The sequence below is a fragment of the Biomphalaria glabrata genome, chromosome 7 (assembly GCF_947242115.1).
Source record: "Biomphalaria glabrata chromosome 7, xgBioGlab47.1, whole genome shotgun sequence".
Taxonomy (NCBI): domain Eukaryota; kingdom Metazoa; phylum Mollusca; class Gastropoda; family Planorbidae; genus Biomphalaria; species Biomphalaria glabrata.
Genome location: NC_074717.1, coordinates 34,020,853 through 34,045,800, shown reverse-complemented (window position 1 = coordinate 34,045,800; position 24,948 = coordinate 34,020,853). Strand labels below are relative to the sequence as shown.

The window sequence follows — 24,948 nt, the reverse complement described above, 5'->3', positions numbered from 1 at the left end:
TTTTTGTTTTGGTTAAATTGTGTTTGTTTATGTTGTAGTACAAGTGCTCCTTCTTCCTTAGTACTATTAGATTAATTAGATAATGAAATGAGTTGCCTGAATCAGCCAGGAAAACCGACGACTTAGCAGAATGTTAGACGTTGATTAACATGCATGACTAGAATAACACATGGATACACGTAGGACGTAATTATCTTTTTTTTTTTGAAGAAGTAACGTCTGTAATTTATACATAGATAAGGAAGGTTATTGGTGTAGATCTATGTGATGTTCAGTTATTTGACCAGTAGGCCCCTAATGTACATGCTTACAGACGGTATTTTATCAAAAATCAAGACCTTGTCTAAATCCTTATAATAATACGGCATTTCTTCGAGTCTGAGGATTAATGAGTACGTTATATATACATGGCTACGCAGTGCCGTGACCTACAGATCGGCCATCTGTTCGTGCGGCTATCTGTTCGTGCGACTATCGTTCGGTCGTCTCGATGGTCCTGAGTTCAGACCCTGACCGATGCCATCCCCAGTTGTCCTGCGGGAGATAAGGACTTGACAGTAAATTATCTCAGAAAGAAACAAAACATTTTGCAGGATCCAACGTAGACATAACCATTGTCCAGCGGTGGTCGATTTAGGGTATCTTTTCGCCATCTATTCTGTCATCGGCAGTGGATTTTCTTTTAACCTCAGATGTGTATCCCAGTCCTTTCTAAGAAACTTCCAGCTGTCTCATTCGAAAGCCACCTGCTGCCAGATGCCCTCTTCGAAGCGAGACCAACAGAAAAACCACCAAAAAAAGATTGCCTTCGGTCGACCCCTATATGGGATACTTGCCCTTCCCGCGTAGGCCTATCTGTCGAGCATCACTTTTAAGGGAAGTTGATAACTTTCTGCTTAGGGCCAGTAGTGCCATTTTGACGCCTCCAAGCGAGAGATTAAGATTTTATGGCACATCAGCAGAATTTAGGATATGTCGTGCACCAAGCTAGGGTGCTAAATCGCTCCACCTGCCTACAAAATCATTGCCTACCAAACAGTGATTCTCTCATCCGAGACGGGTACTATATAAAAAGCAACTAAAGATGTCTGCGCTCTATCATGAACAAATAATGGCTAGGCCGCATCACAAATAGCGATGTTCTTGCGAATGCCTGGATGGATAGTATAAATTATTATAAAACATGTTTTAGTCGTCGCTTGTTTGCATAACTATTTAGTTAGTAGGCCTACAAGATACATATTTAGGCGTTAAAAGAAGTTATTTTGGAGAAAATCGCATAGAGGATCACGCTTTGGGACCTTATAGCTCGTTGCCATTGGGACATCCCACCCTGTAGTGTGTAGGCTTATAATTTGTGGTGTTGACCATCAGTAGATCTTTTATACCCATACACTACAGAGGTCAATTGTTTCTCAACACTCCAGCCTATTTTTTTCTTTGTTTACTAGATCTAATTGTGGTTTATGAAATCAATTTCTTATATGCGATTTTAAACTTTACTGTAATGTTTTTCGTTATATTATAAGTCAATACAATTAAACAATGAAATTAGCTTTCTTTCTAAAGATTTTAATACAAGTCAAAATACACACACACACATGCACATCTTTGTTTTATTTTATTGTGCAAAGAAAGTATGTAAGAAACAGCCTCCTTAATTATTACTGATTTTATCGTAATATCTGTAAATGTAACAAAAGGGCAAGCCTATGGGTAAAAAGTCGTCTTGGCCTGATGCATAGTTCCTTACAATGAATCTAGGTGAAAACATGGATTAATGTTTTGATGTTAATATAAAGTTTGATATGACGTTCAGGATATTTTAAGAATTTTTTTTAAAACCATTTTTTACAAAATTGAAGTGTAGGGCAGGCCACAATTGGTCATTAGTCATGTGACCAGGCGATATGAAACCAATACGCGCCATGCATTGTCGTATTTTTAGAGTTCAATTGGCTTTAATTTTAAGCTATTTGAAATGTGGGGGCCCATATAAGTCCAGATATTGTAACTACTAAATATTTCTTGGAGGCCCTAAGCTAGAGCTTATGTTGCATAGATGTAAATCAGGCCCTACCCCATGGTTGTTACACCATCGGGTGTGGGCCCCTAAATGGTCCCGGGTTCATTGAACCTCTCTCGCCATGGATGCTACGCCACTGCACATTCCTCGTTCCATATGCTAAAACAAATTTGTACAAATGCTCCTTCTTCCCTAGCGCTATTAGAGCATGGAATGGGGTTGCCTGAGCTAGCCAGGAAAACCAGTGACTTGGCAGAATTTAGGTCATTGGTTAATATGCATGACTAAATGCATGACGCGTATGACGTAATCATCTTCTTTTTTGAAGTAACGTCTGTATTATATAAGAAGAAGAAGGGATTGTATAAGATAAATAAGAAAAAACCGTATGTAGTATGCGATTCTTTCCCTTATTTATATATTCTTTAAAAGTATTTTTAAATACTTTTTTAATTACTTTTTTTTATTTTATCTTCCGATGAAGGTTCCTCCTAAATTCTATATCATATATAGGTATTAATATTTCTTATCTTATCTTATATAATACAGACGTTACTTCAATAAAGAAGATGATTACGTCCTACGCGTCATGCTTACAGTCATGCATATTTGACATCAATCCGTTCAGGAACTCCCTACAGAGGCTTATTATTCGATTAAATTTCTGATCTTATGAAATGAAGAACACTTATGCTTATGCGGTCTTCATATTTTGAAAATAAAAAAAAAAAGGTTCATCTCAAGTTCAGTGGAGCCTACGTAACATACACTTCAATACTTCAAAGTTCATACACATTATTCGATTACATTTCTGATCTTATAAAGTAAAGAACACTTAGACTATCTCTGGACTCTCTATATTCTAAATTCTATATTATATAATAATTCTAGATCTAGTCTATGATCTACACTATGACTAAGATCTAGATTGAGTATCATTGATGATTGAGTCTAGAATTAAGAATAGTTTAGTTACTAGAGTAACTAGACTGTAATAACTACTAGATCTAGTTAGTACTAGACATAGATGATAGAGAGTAAGAGACTCTACTCTCTGTCTTTACTCTTAGTCTCTAGTCATGATCTAGTCTAGTAGCCCTGTCTGACTTAAAAGTTAACTTAAGTACGGTATAGTAGTAGTAATACTAGACTCTAGTCAGTCTAGAAGATATGAGGGTATACAGATACGAGTATATAAGTCAATAATAAGTATGTACTATATTTAACTATATTAACTATAGATCTATATCTATATTTTAAAAAAATAGATTTAGTACAATCTAGACTATCTAATCTATGTCTATATGATTAAAATCATGATATCGGGAAAAAAAATTGATTTCAAGTTGAGAGATGAGAGAGCACTGAAGATTCATAGAATCACATCAGCAAGATCTGTAATATAATATATTATAAAATATCTATTATATGTCTATAATATTACTAATATTAGTATATACTAATATATAATATAGTCTAGATCTATCTATTTGAGTATTTCTAGATTAGTAGACTAGATTAGATAAGAATAGAACTTATTCTTAGACTTGGATTTAGATGTATGTTAAACGTAGCTAATGATCCTTTCAAGTTTTTCTCTTTCGCTATGAAAATAAAATTAGTTTTGTGAAAATGGGTTTACCCGAAGCCGATACATTCATATCTATTAAAAACAAAAGGAGCAAGATGAATAGGATATAAAGTACAATTAAAATTGGTTTAACCGATTTGTTAAATGAATGGTATTATAAGTAAGTCAGGACGTTATGAATTTGCAGATATGTGGAACGAATTTATGTAAAAATGCTTTTGAAACACATAATTGAAGGTTAATTTTATGACGTAATGAAATCAATAGACTATCTTTTGTATTTAAATGTGTCAAAGTAAAAAACTATCTAAATCCTTTCTATCTTTTCTTATGTCAACATTGTAAACAAAGCCTAGATCCATAAAATACTAGTCTATAGCTTTAATAGAGTTTGTCAACTTTTTTTTTTTTTGAGGGTCTTAAGTTTGTTTTATGGCTACAATTTAAAACATATACACTAACGCACTACGTTGGTACCCAAGGAACATTTCTGCCAAGTGTTATCAAGATTGGTCAAGAGGTTTTTATTTCTATTCGTAACATACACACATACACCTTACTTTCTACTTTATAGTATAGATATATATTTTTATTTCTTACGCATGTAAAAGTTTATTACAAGCTATCTAAATTATAGTTTATTTTATCTGCAGTACAATAAACAACATATATACTTATATATGTAAATGTTAAATTTAACAGTGAAAACAGTGACAATGTCGGCCTAGAGAAAAATTCACCAGTATGCTGTTATTTATCTTTTTATGGATTTTATTTAATAACTTCAAGATAAATGCGTGAAAACATTTTTAAATTAGGCTATTACAAAATTGCAGAGCGTATTGTAAAAGATCAAAAGTTTTATGATGTAAATAAATAGATCATTCCAGCTTTCCAAAAGGTAATTTCCACAGTGGTGCATCAAGATCCCAATGATGTTATGAAAGTATTATCAATATCTGACACTTTGATTCAAAGACGATAAAATGTCCAGTACAGTGAAGCTCCAGAGATATGGCTCCATTTAACTTCCTATCAAATACCAAATCTGTCGCCAAAAATTTATTTATTTTTAGCATTTACCTTGTAATTTACATTTATATAAATGGTTGAAACTGGATTCTTCTCTTTTAAGACTCTTGAAACTCTAGGCACACATAAGCTTGCCTCCATCTGTTTATCTGAACAAACTTCTGTCTGGGAGGGATCCAGATGTAATTTGTAACATCCATATTACCGATGACTTGAGCTAGAGGCAAGGCTTAGCACACATGATCAATTCCCCCATATTTCTTCTCTGTAGCACATGTGCAGGTTTCTGCCATATAAACGGCCCCTGAGGAACAGTGTGTGGATAGTGACATACTTGTGTTGTAACAAACTATGATAAATCAAAGAAATAGACTGGATGTAGCCACTAGAGGAGGACACTTTGATTTAAAGACAAAGTGATAAAATGGCCAGTGATATTATGCAACAACTTGTAAGGAAACTTACAAACTCTACAAATGAATTGAACAACTCTTGAACTTGGTTATGTACAATGTTTACATGATCTTAATGAGGAGCTTATTTTTTTTTTTTTTTGAAAAACCTATCAACAATAATAACAATAGTACTTGTAATAGATATATGAAATACAAAACTTAATTTAAAATTTAACCAGTGTTCACTTATAGAAATGGTGAACTATTAAACAATTTTTTTTTAATCAATGACATTGAGTCAGAAGAATAAATTTATAAAAATTGTAGACTGTCCACTCTAGTTATTTCTAAACCCCTTATTGTCATTGTGAAAGAGAGTGATTTCTGAACTGCAACTAGAATTTTAATGTCATATATTCCTAGAAATCTAGAGAGAGATTTATAGTTTAAAATTAACTAACAAATCTTTAAGGATAATGTGAAAATCAATAAATAAATGGTTATTTTATTTAAATTCTCACATTTCTTTTCTTTTACTAGTATTATTTAGGAAGGGGGCATTAGTGGATTTTTTAAAGAGAAAATGTATGAAAACTTGGAAGTCGGTCTAAAAAGGTTAAAGACCACTCTTGTAGACTGTTCACTCTAGTTATTTCTAAACCCCTTGTTGTCATTGTGAAAGAGTGATTTCTGCACTGCAACTAGAATTTTAATTTCATATATTCATAGAGATGTAGAGAGAGATTTATATTCTAGAATACGGTACTTTAGATTAAACTATATCATTTTTTTTTTTTGTAAATGGAAAAACAATTACCAAAGCTAAAACAAAGAGAATAAAATTTCTTAATGGTTAGATTTTTCTTTTCTACAATAAAATAAAAAAAAATTATAGTCTAAATCTAATCACCAATAAATAATTTGACTTTTTTAATTTGCATTTAATCTACAGTGTCTACTACTGAAGCTATGTAACACTAGTTTATTTCAACTTTTTGAAGTCAATCTTATACAAATAATAAGATAATAATGTATAAGAAGGAAAAGCGGCCAAAGATTGATTCATCATTAACCAATGTTTCAAATGGAAGGGGTACAGTTGATTTGTCAATGCAAGGAAATGAGGTATCTATATTACATAAAAACAACACAAATGGATTATCATACAGCCAAGAGCTAGTTGGGACTTCATTTAATGAAAATAATTTGAATGAGTTGAACTCTTGTCCTGAATCTAATGGTGTTAGATTAAATGGAACTCACATGGAGGAGTTATCACCCAGCATTGAACCACATGGAGCTAATAACAGCATAGATATGATAGATGATCAAATGATTGATGGCTTGAAATCAGAGGATGTTGTTAAACTGTTGCTAGGTAATTTTTTTTATGCCAATTTTAGACATTTCTTTTGCATTGTAATATAGCACAGGAAGTGCTTTTCAAGATCTCATTCAGTAGAGCATGTGAAGTAGAATTCAGCACTGCTGTGTTAATGTTCTTCTAAATTACTGACATTAAGTCAGATGAGAAAATAATTACATCCTACATGTATCCACATGGTTAGCTTGGTATCCAAGGTTTTAATTAATGAGCTAGGAAAATCAACAGAATTTAAACTCAGCACCTTAAGTTCAGCAGCCTGTCTTATCACTCTGCTACCATTTAGGTAGATTGAGTTAAGCAAATATTGTTAGTTGGAAAATGACATATTTGAGAAATGATGAGGCATTGTTTAGTAATTTGTATGTTTTTTTTTTTGAATTACCAAATTTAACATTGGTGTGTTTCTCTGATACAACAGAGAGATACCCTTTAAAGTTGAAAATACTACATTCTTTTAGAAGACTCATAAAGCTACAAAATTGACCCTATTGTTACATTACTAAGTACATAATGAATAGTAAATAGGAAACTTTGTACTTTATTTTTATTCATTCAGTCTTCTTTTTCTGCTAAGCTAAAGAAAAACATTAAATTTGTTTTAAACAGAACATTTTTGGCGAATCATTTTTTTTTCTTCTTAACACTGGTGAATAATTATTAGTAAAAAATTTTCTTTCTGTTTCAGAGAATCCTGAGGAGCTCAAGAATGTGACTATTGATTCACTAATGCAGATGGGAGTCAAGTAATTTTGTTATTTTGTTACTTACAACAGTGTTTTTAACAAATTTTATGGCAGGAGCTACAAAGTGTTTAAAAAAAAAGCATTTTAAAAATTTGCTTATTCATTGTACTAAACTGATTCTATACTATTCTATAATTTACTGTTGATATAATTCTAAGCTCATTTATTGCATTTCTTTTAGAACTTTTCGAGATTGCATTGAAATCATGGAATCTCTTGATTCTTTGGGTATTGGGGATACTCTTGAGGAAAAAAACTCTAAGGTAAAGATAGTTTATCGTCCATTGGTTTTCATATTAATCACATATCTCAAACTTATTCAACTAACTTGATTTTGGTGTAAAGAAAAGGCAGATCATAACACATAATTGATGTTGCTCTCGTATTTTATCTGCATTTAATTTTATATAAAGTACATATATAAACAGATAAATAGTTATTAACATATATATATATATACATACAGTGCTTTTTTTTTGGCGTACCGGCACCTTTTTTCAATGTGGGGAAAAAATTATTACTTTTCTTGTATTTTAACATTTATTATTAATTTATGAGTAGTTAAAAGTTAGGCAATCCATCAGTGAGTACAGGCAACTATTTAGTTTTACAAAAAAAACACTGTATATAAATTAAAACAAATTACTTGGTATAAAATACAAATAAACATTGATTGTGTTTTTTTGTATTTTGTTCATATTATTTACTTCAGGTTTTTAATGATCCTATACATGGACTAATTAAACTTCACCCAGCATGTCTGGCCATAATTGATACACCACAGTTCCAAAGGTTAAGGTACATCAAACAGCTAGGTATGTGTTACTATGTCTATCCTGGAGCATCGCACAACAGATTTGAACATTCGCTTGGGTAAGTCAGCTTTCTGTGGTCATGTGGGAAAACTATAAAAAAAAAAAAATAGCTATCAACATTATGATAATTTTTGCTGCAAGTTTCTTTTTCGTCTGCTTTGAAATTTGGGCATGGGGGTGTCTCATTGTCTAGTCTACAATAACCTTTGAAACAAAAATGATTATATTATATTATTGGTCCTCTCAGTTGCCACAGCTATTTACATGTTTTTATTTTTGTGTTCATACATTCAGAGTGTGTTACCTTGCTGGTCAGTTTGCTCGGACTCTACAAAAGAACCAACCTTACCTTGGAATCACAGACAAAGATATATTGTGTGTTGAAATAGCTGGACTTTGTCATGATCTGGGTAGAGTTGTTAAAAAACTTAAATGTTGACTACAGTGATCCAGTAGAGTTTGTAACCTTTCAACAAACATTTTTATGTTATATAGTTTTTCTATTAAAGTTTTTGTATTCTTTGCTTTAGGTCATGGTCCATTCTCTCATTTGTTTGATGGGAAGTTTATTCCTGCAGTTTGTCCTAACAGGAAATGGAAGGTATTTTTTATTACTTTATACTAGCTCAGGATTTTTTCCTAGATGAGTTGAGTTGAAAAATATGTTGATTAAGTGTTATGTCATCGTTCTAATACTTTTTTTGTTAGTTCTTACAACATACTTTGATAATTTAGCCCTTTTTACCAATAAATCTTTTTTTTTTTTGTTATTCTAATTCATTGGTTCTTTAATTTCTAATTCTGTAGTAGATAATTAGACTGATTTAGTAAAACATATTTAATACTTCTAGGTACTCACAAGAAAAGAAATGTACAATACAGCTGAGTTTTCATAGCCATGTAAAAATTATATTTTTTAATCTTTATTTTTTTTTTAACTTTAAATTTATGTTAAATTGTCTTTGAAATCTTTCTTTTTTTTTTTCAAATCTCTTTTTCACAGAATGAACATTTTTATTGCATCACTTCTACTACTTGATTTGAACTTGATTTTTTATAAACCTCAATTCAATTTAGTTATATTGCAGTTCAGTTGAGCTTCTTCTGTTTATAATTTTTATTTTAACTTTGACCAACATACATTTATTAGATTTCTAATTTCAAATTCATTTCAGCATGAAAAAGCTTCTTTGGACATGCTTGACTTTTTGATAGAAGAGAATCAGTTGTTGGAGCCTAAAGGGTTATTATCAAAGTATGGATTGGATATGAAGGATATTCTTTTCATAAAAGAACAAATTTATGGACCTATAGATGTAAGTAGACTATTTGGCCCAACTTATATTTTTTAATCATTTAGTCAGTACTCACTAACTATGCCCAGTATTTTAGCTATGATCTGTTAGTAAATTATTGCAGAATCTTAGAACACTTAGAAATATGTTGGTTGGACCATTGGACATTCAATTATTCTTTATTTGTCTGCAACAAATTATGGAGTTTATGTTATACCATAAGATGATATCTTGCATTTTCCCAACAGAACAGTGGTACTTTGAAAGGGAGAGACAAGGAGAAATATTTCCTGTATGAGGTAATAAAATAGTGTAAGCCTTTGTTAAAAGAATTTTCTGGAATATTTAAAACAACTTTCCTCTTTATTTTATATTAATAAGAATGTAAAAGCAGCTTGTCTCAGAAATCTTATAGTAGAAGAGGTGACTTAGAGTAAACATTTTGGTTTCCTATGTCTAGATTGTGTCTAACAAAAGGAATGGAATCGATGTGGACAAATGGGATTACTTTGCCAGAGACTGCCACCATCTTGGTGTTAAAAATAACTTTGATCATTTCCGTTTTATGAAATTTGCCAGAGTCATCGAAGTAAATAAGGAGTGGCAGATATGCACCAGAGATAAAGTAATTTTTTTTTGTTTCGCTTTCATTTGTGTTGTTCTAGTTTATGTGTTGTGTTCCCTCTCCCCCTTCTCATATGTGGAGTTTTCATATCAGATGTCGCTGCCTAGTTTTAGTTGTAGGCGTGACGACGCAAAATGTGTCCGAGTGTTGTAGATATTGTTCCTTAAGTAGATACTCTCTCATACGCACTATATTTGCAGGTGTGTGCGTATACTGGCGTACTGAACTCTTCAAGCACAAACGTTCCGAAACACTAATAAACGCTCTTATAGCAGACGATAATTTTATTATACATAAAATATAATTCACAAAATATACTGGCGACTTCAGCCTTCACAAAATATAGACCAATAAATACTGGCTGCTCATGCCATGTAGAATAAGTAATCACATCAATAAAATGTTCACAATATAAGTCCGAAGAAATCTCTCAAGTTAACATAAGATCAAATTCATTACGGTACATATTACAGACAGAGAAAATCGTACATCCACTCTCTGCTGGAGTTCTTCACTAACTAACTAACATTGACCCTTATTTCAGAGTCCTTTAACTTATTCACATAACCTCGTGCTTGCCCGCACGGAATATTACAATAGGTGACTGAGTGTCACTTCATGTCACAGAGGTTCTAAAACTGGACTGTGACATCAGACATTTACTCTTTCTCTCCTAACTGATGATACCAACGTTGATTCCACCAGAATGTGGTAAATAATTATGGAGAGAAAGAGTTAATTATTAGAATATTATACTTAATTCAGGGAAGTAATAATTTATTTTTGTTTTCTTTTTAAATAATTTTTTAGCTTTGCTTTCTTGTGTAACATAGATATATCTTTGATTTGCTAGGAAATAGGCAATCTGTACAACATGTTCTATACAAGGTACACCTTACACAGGACTGCCTATCAACATAAAGTCAGCAATGCTATTGAGACAATGTAAGACTTCTTTTTCAATTTTCTTCCTTTCAATGTAGAACATTATTACTGACCTGACCAAAGTCTATAGCTTGATTTTAAATGTCTTTTTTTCTATTACGTTCACATTTTATTTTTGCTTGCTTCATCCCTTTGACTCCCAGTGAAGCATAGGGCAGCAATAGTATTTTGCCATTGGACACTGATCTTGGCAATTCTCCTCAGTTGGGTGCAGTTGGGTGTCCATTCTGACAGCTTTTGCTTCTTATTCTACTTATCTCCTCCATGTTTCCTTTAGTCTACTTGCCTCTCTCTTCCCCTGTGCGTTCCTTTGAAATATTTTTCCTTGTTCTTTGCATCTCTTGATTTCTTGCTTAATTACTGTTTGCTGGATTGTTTCCCACTGACTGTAGTGAGGAGATTTTGTTATATTTTTTCACTTGATCCAATTGTCAGAGATAACATTCGTTTAGCATGATGATGAAGAAATAAAGTTATTTACAAGATATGCACATAGAAACATTCTAGGAGTTCCACATACACAATGTATACAATGTTTAATGTTGTTTTTTTTTAATGCAAAAAGCAAAAAAAACTTTTAACATTTTATCTGCTTTCAAATAGTATACATTTCTGTGGAAAAACAAAAAGGCCTTAAGTTGAGCTGTTAATGAATATTTAATAAATAGTTTTAGTATTTTAAGTTGTTTTTTTCTCCTTATTTAATTAGTTTGAAAATTTCACTTATGCTCACATTTGTTTAAAATATGAAAACAAAATTTGTTAAAATTCATATAAAAATAAAATCTTTTAGGTTAAATGACTGGTTATTTTTTTTTTTAAATAGGATTTTACATGCTCTTATCAAAGCCAATGATTATGTTCAGTTTACAAAGAAAGATGGGTAAGTGGACTGCTAAATCAAGCTAGTTCAATTTGTTAGTTCAGACTTTTGAACAATGTTGAATTAATTATTTAAAAATTGAAATCACTTTGTTTCTACAAATAGCATTTAAACATTGGAAAAGTTTTGTATTCAACATTCTCAAAAGTTTGTAACAATGATATTTTAGTCACTTTGTCATGTCTCAAAAGTTTGTAACAATGATATTTTAGTCACTTTGTCATGTCTCAAAAGTTTACCACCAAGTTTTCAACTCAAAATCCAGCCCATAAGCTGTCTGGAAGAACATGTTCTAGACTTTTAGTATTCTTAAACTCGAATAAGTTAGATCTTAAGTTATTATTTTGCAAATTGGATAAATACTTTAAAAAGTCACCAAAGCTCAAATTGATTTGATCACCTTGTTTAAAGTATAGTATACTAATGAAATCTATAATTGTTTTTTTTTAATTAGTAGCATTAGTAATAAGCTAATGCTTTTAAATCTGGCAGGACCCAATGTAAGATGTCAGAATGTATTGACAACATGCTGGCCTACACAGAGCTGACTGACAACATCTTGTTCAAAATAATTTACATGGAAAACACAGCTACAGAGGTCCAGGAAGCCAAAAATATTATTCAGCGTGTATTTACCAGAGATCTCTACACGTGTGTTTATGAGAGTATTCCTCTGGAGTCTAAAGATTTTCACAAGGTAAGCTGTTTTATCATTCTTAGACTTAAGCTAACATTCCATAAACTCTATGGAAGGTCATTAGGGTCTTTTATCTGATTTGTTCACAACTTCCTACCATTAATTGTGCTGCTATTACCTTTTGTTTGCTTCTAATATGCACCCTGATTCAAAAAGAATATGCATTGTAATGGACTGATAGTGGTCATTCAATACAGGAGTAATCCTTGTTTGACTAGGTGTCAATTTCAAGTTGTCAATTTCAATTCTTTTTAATGAAAATCACTTGTTTATATACCCTCAAAATGGTGACTCCTTTTGGCCATGATCTCTGCATTGGGCCTGCTAGGTTCCCTGACCTCTCTGTGTGTGACTTTTTCCTTTGGAGATATGTTAAGGACAAGTTTTTGTTTCATCAGTGCCAGTAATTATCAATAACATAAAAGATTGAATAACAGCTGCAATCAACATAGACTCTGATAGTGGACAGGGAGATCCTGATTCACATTTGGGAGGAATTTTCATTTCGGCATTTCATGCTGTTGTTATATTGAGCACTTGTAAATCATGAAATAAAAACTAAGTTATCTACAACACTTGTGTCCAACTAGGTATCAATTTTTTGTTTATTTTTATTTTGGAAATTTAGTGCAATAGTTTTAGCGCATTCTTTTTTAATCCCCCAATAACCCTAACCCCCAATATATCAATCATCATCTGACCCTTAACTTTTGTCCTTAGGATGCTGTGACAGTTCCTGTTAACAAATCCCTTGATTTGTTTCTGGTCAGCAACTTATCTTAGCAGGAAAGAGGCCAGTCCATTCTTTGACATTGTCCAGCCAGCTTTCCTTTGGATGACCATTTCTTAACGATATATATTAATGTTAAAATAATTGCTCAACATACACAGGCTTTACAATTTTTCTTTAGTTGGTTTCCTTCTTACTTCATCTCTGCTAAGGATGGTTTAGTGTTTCTAGTTGCTGTTCAGTTTTTGTAAATGTTAGATTAGTACTCGGAATGATGTACCTAGTGCACAAGTAATCTGGTGAGATCTGTGTAAATGATTAGTAGTCAGAAAGCTCTACCTACTGCAATGTTAATTCTATAAGTAATCTGGTGAAAGGGTTAGGGTTAGGGGTTTAAAAATTGAATAGCAGGCTTGATGAAAAGACTACATGTTCACCAATATCTGTTGTGTCAGCTCATTACTGGATTCGATGATGACATCTTACATTTGATCTTATTCTGCAGGCTGAATTTATGAAATAAAGTTAAATAAATAAAAAAACAAAACAAAAGCAATTTTGTTTTATTTATTAAAATTAAGTTTTGCAATAAAACAAAATTTGATTATAAGACTAAAGATTCAGATGAATCTCGATATAGATATATATATATATATATATATATATATGAGAGAGAGAGAGAGAGAGAGAGTGAGTGAGAGTGAGAGATAGAAAGAGTGTGAGAGATAGAGTGGGACAGAGAGAGACTTTAGAGATAATTAATCGAACACTCCTCCCAGCCTGCCACCTTGTCCAAAACTAAATCAGTAACATTTTGAATCTGGGATCACCTACATTAATATTGAACCCTATTGTCATAAAAAATGTACAAATGTTCCTTTATGAATAATATATGCCCGTATTTGTTCTCATTACCAAGATTATCATCAAAAATTCTTCTTACAATACTTCTATTCACGGCTCCAACGATTTTTCTAAAAATGTAAAAATAGGTGTAAATCGCTTAGAAAAGAATTACTAGCTCGTTGGCCGCACAGTTTGACCGTTATAATATTTCAAAATAAAAATAAATAAATGTAATTTTGACTTGAGTATTAGACTTCTCATTGAAAGCCAACATCGGTTTTGAAAGACGTATCGCGTTCGGGTATCTCAGAAGGTTTGGCTTTATCGATGCAAAATTTAATAAACTAATACTCAGGAAACTTTTACACATCGTCCTCTAAGTCTAGATCTAAAGGCCTATCATTTGAATATGTTAAAGTGTAGTAGAACCATACATTCGCTTAATCAGGATTCTTTCTAGGGGGAAAATGGGTGGGGGGGGGGGGGCGCGGAGCAAAAAATGTTCAATTGTTTTTTTAAGAAAACATTCATTAGTTATTAAGAGCAAGATCAGATCTTCTGTAGATTGTCGGTGTAAATGATAACGTTTACTCTTCTTTATATGTTATGTTGATCAAACTAGGACTTAACTCTTTTCTTATCAATTAATTACTTAATATTGTTAGGACTCTATTATCATGGTTAAATAGCTAAACATGTGTATGAGAAACAAAACTTTTTATTTTTGAAATAACTTTTTTTTTTTTTGTAGACAGCTGATGAAATTCTAAAAGCTATCCTCAACAAAGCCAATGAATTGTTTGGTGTTACCTATAAATCTACAGATGCTGTGGTTGAGGTAGTAAAATTCTTCTACTTGACTTTGCTTTTGAAAAGTAATAACTTCAAATCAGTTTTTGTTTCATTGCTTTCAAAACAAAAATACCAAATAAATCTTTAAAAAATGTTTAAAACTGTAGCACCCTGGGTTAGTTTTTTTTTTTTTGGTCTGCTGATTATTTTTATTTGGTTGACAGTCCAGTTGCCTAGGTGTAAGCCAGCTAAGAAATGCTATAGTTTCTGGGAAGAACGATTCTGTTGCCAGGTACTGGGATTATCTGGAGCAATCAAGCTTGGTTTATGTCTGTTTAGTTGCAGGCTCAGCTATTAATCAAAGCCAGGATAAAATGCTTGCCATGCAGAGAAGTAATAGATCACAACACTTCTGAGTAACTGGATAAACATGAAGATGATAAGGCATATGAGTTAGAGAAAATAGGGATCCTTGTAGGTTGTTAATTTTTAGCCATGGTCACATAGGTTTGCAATTAAGATGAGGGATGTACTGAAAATTATGTGTGTTACATTGTATTTTACAAGAAAACTCCAGTGTGTAATTTTGTGAAGGCCAATTATTTTTGTTCATTGGACATTTTATCACAAATACTTACTAAAAGTTTCAGTGTTATGATTTTTTTTCTTCCAGAACATAACATAATATCCTTATTTAAAGGAGCTCATGGTGAGATTTGGGGGGTGGCCTCAGAGTTTGTGTGAAAACACAAGCTCTCTTTGTAATCTTGTTTTGTTTGTTTTTATTTCTTTTAGGTCACCTATTTGGACTTTGGTATGAAGCATCAGAACCCTGTAGAGAAACTTCTAGTTTATTCTAAGCATGAAGAGAATTCTGCCAGACATTTACCCAAGAGCGAGGTAACTGATAGAGTATTTTGAATTTCACATTGTCACATATGTGTAATAGCAATTTAGTTTTCCTATTTTGTTTATTTCATCTTATTTTCACCTAGGCAAGTCGGATACTTGGTCCAATGACTTTCTCCGAGCTATTGATTCGAGTTTACAGTTGTGACAGAGACAAAGTCAAACGTCAAGTATTAGACAAGGCAGCTAAAGCTTGGTTTGAGGATATGCAAGTAAGATCTACTTTTGAAACTATGTGATAACAAATTTTGTCAATTCTTTCTTTCAGCAGAAATATCTTTTTTTTTTAATTTAAATGCTGATTTGTAGAGGGAAGAAATCTACCACATTTAGTTCATTTTTAAGCTCTGTAGTAAACGAAAGTAACCAAACTGTATTATAATTAAGCTCTTCAAGTATGCAAAAGATTTTGAAGAGTTGGCAGGACTTTTTTTTATTTCATTTCCCTATTTTGGCATGCATTTTTCAAATGTGAAAAACACATTCTTAAATTTATTTTCAAACATTTATCACATGCAGCCCATTGTTTTAAAGAGGGTTCTGAGGATATTAAGCCTGATTAATTTTAATATTGGACTAAAGGGAAATTTTGTTGTGCTGGCTGCACTCAACATTACAAAAAATGTTTAAATATTCTTTATCTTTTATTTCAACCAGCCTAAGTTATTACATGATACTACTTTCTGTTGTTTTTTTTTTGTCAGTTATGCAACATTGAATAATTTTTATTGACTGCTTTAACCACACAAAGATATGATGCCTTAAAAAATAATATTTCTGATTTCTATTTTTAACTCTAAGATTTTTTTTTTTCCAGAGCGGCTGGAACCAGACCATGTCTACCCCTGAAAAGAAAAAGAAAGAAGAACTCAGCCTCTCCATGCAACTTACACCAAGTTCTGCTGGGAAACACAAAGCAAGATACTCCAGCTTAGACATGGAATAACCAACACAAAGCAAGATACTCCAGCTTAGACATTGAATAAGAAACCACCTTCTCGAACCTTTCTAGCTTTAGCTTTTTCTCCTTTGTCTGCCCAGCAAAAGTTAAAACAATGTTTGCCAACAGTTTTAGTTTTTATTGTGCAGTATCATAAGCTCCTACGGTTTTTGTATTGCTCCTCAGGGTGTAAACATTAATGTTACAGAAAGCTGTTTTAGAAATTGTGATCAAACTGAAAACTATTTATTTTATTTGTGGGTGAAGTCAAAGAAATGTGCCATGCAAAAAATGTTTTAAATTATATTGCACCATTATTTTTTTTTTTATCATATGTCAATCAATGATATACTAATCAATCAAGTATTTTATACCTCATTGGATCCAAATTTACATGTTTACCTAGACACTTTTTTTTTTTTTTTGTATTACAAATGACAATTACTAAGCTTTAATGCATTTAGTGATCTCAAACCTTCATGTTATTTTTTTTTCTAATCATTAACCATATGTATAATATACCATGAAGAGATAAATTTAGTGAGAAAATGTAAAAGATGAAAATAAGTTCATCCAAGAATATGTCTTATGAAACATTTTCTGATATGTAGAACTAAAGTTGTTTTTCTTAACTCCACCAAAAGAGAACACAGCATAAAAGAACAAAACTAAGGGCAGCAGGCTGGGTAACTTGCCATTTAATGGCCTTCAGTGCTTTCATTTGGGAGACTTTAATTTTTTTTTAATGTAACTTCTAATATGAACACTGCTTAATTTATCTGTGATCTGTCTGATACTTATAATTTGGTGTTTTATATACCTCTATTTTCTTTTCTTTTTAGATACCCCTTTTTTGTCCAACAATGCAATTTTTTGTGCTTTGCTTTTAAATGTCTTGCTTGACTATGTGATATTTAAAGGTATTTGGATTATTTTATGATTGGGCTTTATAATTTATTATTATTTCTTTTCATAGCTTGATATTATTTCTATCAACTAGAAGGTTTGTTTGTTTTTATTGCATGGTCTTAAAGTGTAAAGAGTTTTGACTCACAAGTCCCAGGATCACATCCCGTTTACATTGCTCAACTGAAATCCATTTAATTCGTTATCAGTACCAGAGAACAGCAAAAACGTTTTTGTAAAGACAATTGTTTCAACATTCATAAATTAAATTATTTTTTTTGTTTGACTGTGTTTTAGGCAAGATTTATAAAGAATGCTTCACTTTTTATTTTATTTTTCGACACCATAGTAGTTGATACTATTGATTGTAATTCATTTCAGATGGCATTATACATTTACCTCAATGGTCCACTCAATCTATAGCAGCCATAAGTAGTGCTAAAAGCAATAAAATGTGACATTCCCATTCAAGGGCTAGATATTTTTGCTAATTTGTGTTATCTGTTTGTTGAAATCTCGGGCATTTCTTACTAAGCATTAGTTTATTTTTAAGTTTTTTAACTCATAAACATTCCCTTTTTTTTAAACCACTCCTTAACATTACTTCCCAGTACTATTTTGTAAGAAAGTTGTCTGAAAATTATGAAAGTGCTGTTTTTTATAGTAATGTTCTTGTGTTCACTTGTTTATTAAGGTTAAACAATTGATATTGTCTCTTTCTGGTGCAACATAATATGTAAGTCACAGCCTGGTCTGCATAATAATATCTGAGTTAGAAAACAATGCCTTATTGAGTTTTAGAAGTTATTTGATATATTCTTATTCTAGAAAATTTCCTTTTGCCAGGAATCTTTGATTTTTGATGTTGACCCAAATGCAACAAAAATTTTAGCTATAAACTAAAAAAGTTTGATAGTAGTTATTATTTCAGCTTTGAAAAAACTTTCTTTACTAGATGTTTCTTAGAAATTGCTTTAAAAATTTTTTTTTTTTTTTTTTTTTGCAAAAATTGTTATTAAGGGGTTACTGGATAGTGATTTTGGGTAAAAAAATTGATTTTTCAATTTTGGTGTAATTAAATAGGTGGACATGTATTTTATAAACTGGCACCAAAAATTTTCTAAAAAATAGCATTTTTTATTGAAAAAAAGCATTTTAATGATGCGTGGTGAACACTATTTTCCATATTTTTCTGAATACAAATTCACTGTTTTTGAGTGAATGCGTTTTTTGTGACCCCCCCTGTAACATATTTCTAAAATCTCTAGAACTAATAGAGATAAATGTGTCAAATTTGGTACACATATTCAGAGATAAATAATACAGAGAATCAGCTAGTTTTAATGACTTTAGCTGAAGAAGTTTTTAATATATGATCTTTTGGGAAAAAAAAGGTGGATGCATTTTACAGGAAAAAAATCACCCTTTTTTAAAAAATCATAAAATGCACAATACTAAGGGAAAATGTATAAAATCTAGCTAGCTCCTTCCAGCCACCTTTATACTTTAAGGTGTAAGTATTTTTAGCTTTGAAATTTATCTATTTTGAAAAATTTTAGAATTTTCCTATACGAACTAATTTTTGTTTATTTTCAAGATGGCTGCCGTTACCATGGCAACCCGGAAACATTAGACAACATTCAATATATATTTTTTATTATTGAGTTGTCATATGATATAATATAACAATAGTTATTAAGTTAAAGCAAAAATAAAAAAAATAAATTTCACTATCCAGTAACCCCTTAAGGAATTTTATAACTAAAATTTGTATGCTACAAAATAAAATGAAAATTTACAACCACTTTAAAAACATAGATACAAATAGTACATGATAAACTTCTTTTTGAAAGACTGCTGTAGATTTACAATTAAAACCTGAGGAAAAGGAGACAAGATTTTCAAGTGTAGTCTCAAGCTAATGAAAGCTTGTTAAAGGCATATCTTCATAATCCTACTATGGCTATTTTCATTTTATATATAATATTTATTGTGACTTAAATTCCATTGCTCATGTAGTCTGAACCACTTCAGATCAAAGTCCCTTTTAGTACTGCCAGGCACCTCTACTGCTGTTGGCTAATCTCTCTGAAATCCATGTTTACTATCGCATCCATGCTTACTATCACCATTGTACAAGACTCATCTTTGGCCTATGTTGTATTCTTCCAATCCTACTATCTCATTTATATTTTAAAACATTTCATAATTACTTGGATGTGTGTGTGTGTATCTTATTTTTATATACAAGTATCTGTCAATGTGTCTAAAAAGGTAATTGTTTGATTTTTTTAATACAATATTTAAAAAATTTTTGTTGTGTTTTTTTTTTTGGAATTGTGGGAATTGTTTGTCAGTATTTTCGTCATTAAGTTATTAACATTTTTTATGATACCAAGTGCAAATACTAAAAGTGAAATCAAATCAAATTGGGACAATTTCTGTATATCTTTATAATTGAAACTAAAACCAATGTGTTACCATATAAAATGTATTTAACTCATTCCACTTGTAACATTTATTGTGATGACATTCTAGTAGAAAAACATATCAACAAAAAAAAAGTACTGGAATTTTTAAAGTTAAATCTCTTGTATTCATCATCTTCAATGCTGAAAAAACAAAAAATATTTTTTTTATGAGGCTGAGCCAACTTTAACTGCTTATTATGCAGAAATGTCACATTTCATAGCAAAGACTAGTTCTGGCCATTTCCACACAAAGAATGCACTGAGTAGACTCTCTTTGTTATGCAGTCAAAAATACTGGTTGTACTTCTTGTGTGTAAGTCTGTTTACATCAAATCTGTTGCACTTTTTTTTGTTCTTCAGTTGTCTACATCTCATTATCCATTACTTTAAGTTTCCCAAACAGTGTTCCATGGAACACAAGAATTTCGCGAGGTTTGAATAAGTGTTTCATGAACTATTGGAACAATTAAAGAGTCCTACACATGAATTGTTCATAAGTATACAGAAAAGAAAAATTGATTTTACAGTATTAGTTTTTTAAAGGTTTTATCAATAACAAAAAAACAACATTATAACAACATAACTTTGAACTGACCTAAATTCTGTCTTTAATTTGAAACAAAAATGATTTCCAATTGTCTGAAGAGTACATTACTATTTCATAACAAGCTGATGTTATTTTACTTGTTTTCTGCAATATGTTTGTGAGAAGTTGGAATTTTTTATTATGTTGAAACAATGTCAAAGTATCTAGAAATCAGATATTAAAAGTTAGCTTATCAATATCCTGTCTGATATCAAGAAGTTAAGCTCATCAAGGTCATTAAATCTTAATTTTTCTAATGCTTATGCTGTATATTTAATTTTTTTTTTTTAATAAATACTTAGTTTAAAAAAAAAATATTTATAAATTTAAAAAAATGGTTTTATTATTATTAATAAACAAATAGGAAATAATCCGTCCTATAAAACAAATGAAGGGTTTCGTTTAAGTTTCAGAAAATGAAAGTATTCCGTTAAAGAAATAGTTTGGGAAACTATGCTCTTTAAGGTATAGAATTGGTAACTTAGAACTTAATCCAAATTTGTTTATTTCTTGTTATCTTTGAATGTTTCTAATGGTAGCTTGTTGATATTAATAAAAATCTTTGACAAAATCTGTATTTGTTTTCAATCAAACTTAAAGCATAACATTTTTTATATATTAAATGTGTTTTATTTTCTGAAGACAAACTTTCTCAATAGTCCATTATTCCACACAAACACATTGAAACATGTAGTCAACAACAACAGAATTCAAATATCTCAGTGCGTCTACACACATTCAACTTGTTATACAACAATATTCACTTACAATTTTATAAAAACAGTATAAGCGACCAATACAAAGTGATGAAAATCTCCAGAAGATGATGAGATAAAAGTAAGTGGTCATTGTGATAAATTTACAATTTCAGTTACAACTTGGCTGCATAAACTAAGGCAAAGTAAGGATCCTACTTAACTACCCAATGAACTTTCTAATAGGCTGATTTCCATGATGAATGCATTTTAGGGTGTCATCACTATGTTCCAATGTTGCTGCTCACTGATTGACCTTTATGTTTAAATGGTTTAGGGTTAGGACCGTTATTTGTTAAATGAACATATATAACTTAAAACATTTTTTTTAATTTTCTTTTGTAAAATGAACAGAAATCAACGTTTTTCAAAACTACAAGTTTTTACATAAAAAAAAAAACAATTTACATTTTAAGTATTACTACTAACTTAAAACACAGACATTAATTATTCATCTTATTCACAAATACTATTCATCTTAATTCTCCCCTGCAAATGATAACAGTGAATTGTTCCTTATTTTTTTTTTTGGACAATGTTTTCATTTTATTGACAAATATTATTCATCTTCATCTTCCCCTCCGAATGATAGCAGGGAATTGTTTGTTGTTTTTTTGGACAAGGATTCTTTCTTTTTTTTGGATTCTTTTGATTTTTTCACACTGCTCATTGTGCCTGTGGAGTCTGTGGTGGAATCTGTTGTGTCTTGACTTCGTTTATTTGGTTTCTTGAATGTTATTTTTTCATCCAGCCTTGCTGGTCCTGAAGACAGAATTAAAAACTGTAAGTACACTTAAGTTTATAAATGTTTTTTTAAGTATTGAATGAATGAATTTAAATCCAAACTACTTCTGCAAGAGATGATCAATTTGAATATTAAGCTGTAAACAATAACTTTTAAAATACTGCACTTCAATGTGTTGTCTAGTTTTCTTTTTTTAATCAGTTAATAACATTACTGACAACCAGTTTAACTGTAGGAGTCTGTGAAGGTGGTATATGTAGTAACTGGGTCATGGCACAATGATACTGCTAACTAAATGAAGTATGTCAACTAGTACAATGGTTACAGGTCAAGGTCAAATATATTCTATGAGATTTAACATGTGGTGCATTAGAAAATATTTAAAACATGACCATGAATTTTAATTTCAAACAATTTTATTTAACAATATTAGTTCATTAATAACACAAGAAGGATCCTAGGTATCACATACAAATACCTCACCACAAATGAGGAAACTTGAAATAGGAATACTATTGACCCAGATGACCTGCTTTGTCAGAAAACAAAAACCTAAACTCTAAGGCCATATCATGAGGTCCTCAGGACTCACAAAGACCTTCTTGCAAGAAACAGCACCAGGGAAAAGAAAAGGCAAACAAAGTAATTGGAAGACATCGAAGAATTGACAAGCCTGACATTGAAAGAGATTCCAGTCAAGGCAAAAGACAGGAATGGAGAAAAACAGTCCACAGATCATGTGTGGTGCACCAACAGTTAAACAGACTAAGGTTGATGGTGAATAACACAAAAGCTTCTGAAGAGTTGTAGCCCTTTAGTACTTCAAAAAAATAATAGAAGTTTTATGAGAAAATCATCCGACTAGTGAAAAATAAAAGTGGCAACTGATTCTTTAAAAAAAATATTTCATCAATAGATTAAATACTTAATAGTAGCATTGGAGAGATGTAACTGCTGATTACACACATCTCTATTCAGACACAACAAATGTAAAACATTCTATCATAGTAATCTTTAACAAGACTCAATTTTAGTAAAACCAATAGTGTATGCTAAACAAGTTGCATGTGTACAATGGTGAAAGAATGAAACATTGGCTACAAATGTACTTTTGCATGGTACTTTTACATGTACTTTTGAAAAAAAAAATTTCTCTACAAAATATAATAATCAAATTGACTAAAAATAAATACTTCTTAACCTTCTTCAATAACTTTCTTTTCCTTCTCAGCCTCTTCTGCAGTCAAGTCACCTTCATGAATAACTACTACAGTTGGTTTTTCATCTTCTTTCTCTGGTGCATCATCATCTTCTTCTTCTTCTTCAAAATTACTGGAATTTCTCTAGATTGAAGATAATGAAAACATTAGGTCGACAATTTTATATGGTTTGAAGTTAAATGCTGTATGCATCATCATGTGTTGTAGTTTGTGCTATCGACTTCCAAATCATCAAGTGAAACATAAAATAGGATGAATTTGTATACAAAACAAGAGACCATCTTTATAGAGTAATTTCTAAAATCTCATTGTCGTTTCTGTCTTCATAGTGTAAATATTTGAATTGATCTGATGGTTTCTCTACGATTAATGAAACATATGGTTATAAAATCAGAATACTGAATGTTCAGGTCTGCAAAAGAAAATGTTAATATAGAATTTTGGGGGTACTATAGCTAGAAAATTATATTTATAAATAGACTGTCATGCTATCAGCCCATTTCACATCAAACAAGTGTGATTTTAGACAAAACATTTGTACATCTAAATAAAAAAGATGCTTATATTTCAGATGTTCCTTCAGAAAAGAAGATTATTACATCCTTTACCAAACCCCTAGCAGGATGAAGGGAGAGCTGGACCATCATGCTGTCAGTCCGAACCTCATACACCACTACCATGAAGCCATCCAACCATGTCTTATGACAATAATGGGGAGACAAAAAGATGCATTACATAATCATCTAGTCATCTGTCTAAAGTCATGATTTTATAAGAACAATAAATGAAGTGTAGATCTACCTTCTGAATCCATAATAATTAGGCTATGAAATGAAACAGACTTTACTTTACAGAATGTGTATTAGAATTAGATCTAGTCACTAGATCTAGATCTTTTTTGTTAATAAAAATAATTACAAATTACAATAGTGTTGTGTTAGTAGAGACTGTACTGTTAACTTTAAAGAATTACGGCCAATGTTTTGGTAAGAAAGAATTATTTATTTTCTGGTACCTTTGAATCTAAGGTTGGACCATCTTTATGTCCAATTCTTTCTTTGAACTGCTTAATGAAAGAAGGGTCCTCGTTTTTGACATAATTTATACCATGTCGACTGCCTTGCTTAGGCTTAGGCATTTCAAAACAGATTGAAATTCTAGTCTATTTCAACTATTTGCTCCAGACTCCAGATATATCTAGAAATTTCTAGATCTAATATAGACAAATCTAGATTACCTAGAATCTAGATTAATGAGTTAAACTTGAAGTTTAAACTTTAACTTTAATTTAAAAAAAAAGGCTTAAACTTAAAGCTAAACTAAATGACTAAACTGTAGTGTCTAAACTAAAAAATAAAGTAAAGGCTAAAAAAAAATAAGATGATTAAATGTATTATATTTCTATAGATGCCTAAAAGGCTAAGATAAAATTATAGATGGTATAAATGGTAATATTAATATAAATAAATAAATAATATAATATTAATATATATTGTGTAGTAGTATTTTAAATAAATTTAATACATTCTAGAATGCTAACCTAAGAATCTATTTTTTTCTATAGGCTATAGCCACTATAGGAATATAGGTATAGGAGTAGACTCTATAGTTATA

General features: G+C 31.0%; 2 protein-coding genes across 2 annotated transcripts; one reads left to right on the top strand and one right to left on the bottom strand.

The window, feature by feature from the left end:
* The first annotated feature begins 2,663 nt into the window (after positions 1-2,663).
* LOC106059885 (deoxynucleoside triphosphate triphosphohydrolase SAMHD1-like) lies at positions 2,664-18,572 on the top strand. Its single transcript, XM_056035207.1, has 17 exons — positions 2,664-2,850; positions 5,997-6,422; positions 7,117-7,174; positions 7,356-7,437; positions 7,887-8,047; positions 8,284-8,399; positions 8,520-8,590; positions 9,165-9,305; positions 9,533-9,583; positions 9,745-9,909; positions 10,763-10,854; positions 11,681-11,737; positions 12,230-12,434; positions 14,762-14,848; positions 15,598-15,702; positions 15,798-15,923; positions 16,529-18,572. The coding sequence occupies exons 2-17, from the start codon at positions 6,074-6,076 to the stop codon at positions 16,655-16,657; spliced, it is 1,995 nt and encodes a 664-aa protein (XP_055891182.1). The 5' UTR covers positions 2,664-2,850; positions 5,997-6,073; the 3' UTR covers positions 16,658-18,572.
* Positions 18,573-21,221: 2,649 nt separating this feature from the next.
* Positions 21,222-24,556, bottom strand: LOC106059887 (uncharacterized protein KIAA1143 homolog). The gene is made up of 3 exons (XM_013217579.2): positions 24,350-24,556; positions 23,316-23,457; positions 21,222-22,131 (listed from the first exon to the last, which is right to left on the bottom strand). The coding sequence occupies exons 1-3, from the start codon at positions 24,470-24,472 to the stop codon at positions 21,929-21,931; spliced, it is 468 nt and encodes a 155-aa protein (XP_013073033.2). The 5' UTR covers positions 24,473-24,556; the 3' UTR covers positions 21,222-21,928.
* Between the last annotated feature and the right edge of the window lie 392 nt (positions 24,557-24,948).